Source organism: Bison bison, unplaced genomic scaffold (assembly GCF_000754665.1).
Source record: "Bison bison bison isolate TAMUID 2011002044 unplaced genomic scaffold, Bison_UMD1.0 scf7180017845561, whole genome shotgun sequence".
In the NCBI taxonomy this organism is placed as follows: Eukaryota; Metazoa; Chordata; class Mammalia; order Artiodactyla; family Bovidae; genus Bison; species Bison bison.
Window position 1 is genome coordinate 7,299 of NW_011476134.1, and position 3,537 is coordinate 10,835.

A 3,537-nucleotide genomic window follows, 5' to 3' on the forward strand; every position below is an offset into this window, starting at 1 on the left:
CCCTCACTCATTCCAGGACGGCCAAGGAGGCAGAAGAGGGCATCTGTGTGTCTCCACCCTCCAGCCAATCCCAACTGCATGGCCACAGGACCTGGAGGGGGCACTGGACGGGGACTTGTCACCCCAGTTGCCAGGCTCAAGGGACCAAGTGGGACGACAGGCCTCAAAAGTAACCAGAAACGAAATGGATCAGAACCTTCTTTTGGTTCTTGCCTATCACCCAGGAACAAGCTCCTGGCCCTGGAAGCCAAGCGGCCCGCAGCCCAGGCCTCGGTTTGCACAGGTGGACGGTGTGTGTGCAAACCCAGCCACCAGCCCCCTGGACCCGCCACTGGGCAGTGCCACAGCCAAGCCCACAGCGCAGCCGCACACACTCACGCCGCACACACTCACACACGACTTCCCACAGTGCCGCCCACGAGGCTGCAGACATTCAAGGTCAGCACACCTGGGAGAGTCCATATTCCTCTCCTCATAGGCCCCTGATTTCGTGAGCAGACACTTGCCTTGGAGATCAGCTCGTCGTGATTGGCCAGGTGGGCCCTGCAGTGGACACAGCTGTAGGTTCGGTGGCAGTTGGGCAGATACGCTTGGAAAGTTTTAGACTTGGTCATCTTCACCATCGCGGGGCACTCCTGGCTCAGCTCAGGGCTGGCGCGGGAGGAGCTGCAGCTCTGCTGGGCTCTCCAACAGAAGAAACACTGGAACATGCACGCCAGAGCCGTTGTTGTTCAGAGGGCGTGTGGCTCCGTCCACACAGACTGGGTGAGAGAAACGCCACAACCTGTCAACACACGGCAGAGGGTCACGGAGAGAGAGAGGACGTGCCTGGCTTAGGACGCCTGTTGCAAAGACGAGGGAAAGCGCAGGCCTAGACGTCACAGATCTAATTCTTTACGAGAAATTGTACATAACAAGAAGGTTAATACCCGACCGTGGACCCTAACTCTCCATTTAGTTGGGAGTGGTTGGTGAACCACTTTCACACATAAATAATTTGAGAAAACAGTAGCTCAAATACGTCTTTTGTCCTCTGGCTTTAGGGCACGTGGAAGAGATAGCAGCCAACAAACTTCCCATCGGAGAGACGCCAGGAGCACTGGGCCCGTCCTGCCCCGAGTAACGGAACTCGTCAGTGGCTCCAAGCACCATGACGTCTGTGCATGTGTGGTGGGTCCCGTACTGGTCTCTAGGAAATTACCTATCAATCCAGAAATACACCCTCATGCACAGTCCCATGATTTTCAACAAGGGTGCCAAGACCATTCCGCGTGGAAAGGGCAGAGCCCTTCCAACGAACGTGCCGGGAAAACGAGACAGGCCTGTGACAGGAATGATGCCACGCACAGTGGCGCACTCGGGCCAGGCCTGAGCGCAGACTGCAGCTGGCGCCTCTTAGGAGAAAGCGCAGTGAATGCTGCATGACGCCGGACCTAGCGGCGACTCACTGGATCTGACACCAGGAGCACACATGTGTCTGAGGACCCCGGAAGGAGACGCGAGAGGAGATGCAGAGTTGCCAGGACTCGAGGACAGTGCAGACTGATCACCAGCAGACCCGAGGAGGGTGAAGGAGAAGGAAGCCATGCCGCATCACTCAGTACGGAGGCTGCAGAGCACTGAAGAAAAGCAGGGATGTTTGAGAAGCCTCCCGAAGGGAAGGGAAGGCCACCTTTCACCAGAGCAACTTCCCCAGTCAGTCAGCAGAAGGCGGAGGCAGTGGGGAGGCACCCCAAGGCCCTGAAGGGGAACCCCGTTCTCCCGGGACTCTGCAGCGGGAATGTCGCCACGGACCGCGGGACGTGTCATTTGCAGACGAGCAGCTTGACTTCCGGAAAGCATCACTGGAGGAGATTCAGGGATGTGCTTCAGACAGAAATGAGAGAACGAAACAAAGCCCACTCGGGTCTCGACTTGAGACCTCAAGGAGGCAGGATGCTGAGTAAAGAAGAGGCTGAGTGCGCAGGCGGGCAGGGCAGCCCACTTCCGGAGCGCTGCGCCGTGCTCAGGATGGGTGAGCAAGAGAGCAAGGCGGAGGCGCGGGCGGAGCAGCATCCCAAAAGCAGCTTCGCGTGTGGACTAAAGGGACGCTCTGCTAAATGAAGGGTAAATGTGCCTTAAACATCTGTCCCAACAAAAAGAGCAGGTGTGTTGCTTCCAAACGTGTAAAGGGAGGTGACGAAGGGAGGGAGCGGGCCAGGGGAAGAGCAAGAAGCCTAACGAAGGAAGATTGAAACCCAGGCATTTCAGTGCGTAGGTGAAACGTAAGTGGACTCACGTTAGAGTTGAAGGTTTCAGACTAGACAGAAAACACACTTTATCTCGATGCTGCTTCTAAGACACACACCTTAAATTAAGGCTCAGAGAGGACGAAAGGAGAAGCAAGAGGCTGGGCAGCAGCAGCAAGACCTGTGGCCGTGATTACTCGCTGACGCACACGGTTCCCACAAAGACGGTACAACAGAGAAAAGCAAGTCGGAGCCGCAGTGGTGGCTCCTCACACCCGTCAGAAGGGCCGTCCAAAAGACCACAGATAGCAAAGGCTGCAGAGGGTGTGCACAAGAGGGGCTCCTGGCGCTGCTGCTGGGAGTGCGCACTGGTGCAGCCACCGGGGAGAGCAGCGTGGGGGTTTCAGTTACCATACAACCAACCTAGCGAGCCCACTTATCTGGAGGAAACATTCAAGAGGGTACACGCAGCCCAGCGTTCATATCAGCACCGCTCAAAACAGCCAAGAATGGAAGCAGCTGAGTGTCCACTGACAGGAGTGGATGAAGGCACCGTGGGGGTGTTTGTGTACACACACACACACACATACGCACACGTTTCATAATAATGCCATTGGCAGCAGCGTGGACTGACCTAGAGATCATCACATTAAGCGAAGTTAGACAGATATCATAAGGTGCCACTTACACGTGGGATCCAAAAACTGACACAAGTCAACTGATTCACGAAACAGAAACCAACTCAGGAAACAGACTCATGGTTCCCAAAGGGGAGAGGCAGGCAGAGGAGGGAAAAGCTAGGAGTTTGGGCTTAACACACACACACTGCTATATGTGAAGCGGTCAACATGGACGTCTGCTGTGCGGTGCAGGGAGGTCCGCCAAATGCTCCGTGACAACCCATACGGGAGAGTCTGCAGGAGTGAATGCACACTGCGTCGCTGCTGCACGCCGGACAGACACGCACCGGACAGACACCAACCACATCGCAAGGAAGATGAACGAAAAAGTTAAAGCAGCAAATGGATAGAAAAAGTACTAAAATAATGAAAACTATTACATATGTTTGTATTTCCCTTAAATAATAACATTTAATGGAAAAACTTGATGTTCAAGCTGGTTTTAGAAAAGGCAGAGGAACCAGAGATCAAATTGCCAACATCCGCTGGATCATGGGAAAAGCAAGAGAGTTCCAGAAAAACATCTATTTCTGCTTTATTGACTATGCCAAAGCCTTTGACTGTGTGGATCACAATCAACTGTGGAAAATTCTGAAAGAGATGGGAATACCAGACCACCTGATCTGCCT

At 54.3% G+C, this 3,537-nt stretch overlaps 1 protein-coding gene across 1 annotated transcript in view; it reads right to left on the reverse strand.

Annotated features, from left to right (window-relative positions):
• Nucleotides 1-3,282, reverse strand: part of LOC104985542 (protein yippee-like 1) — a 6,948-nt gene extending 3,666 nt beyond the window's left edge. Inside the window, exon 1 of the mRNA XM_010835765.1 lies at nt 408-3,282. Coding sequence (XP_010834067.1) covers nt 408-710 — 303 coding nt within the window. The 5' untranslated portion in view covers nt 711-3,282. The remainder of the gene's footprint in view (nt 1-407) is intronic.
• Between the last annotated feature and the right edge of the window lie 255 nt (nt 3,283-3,537).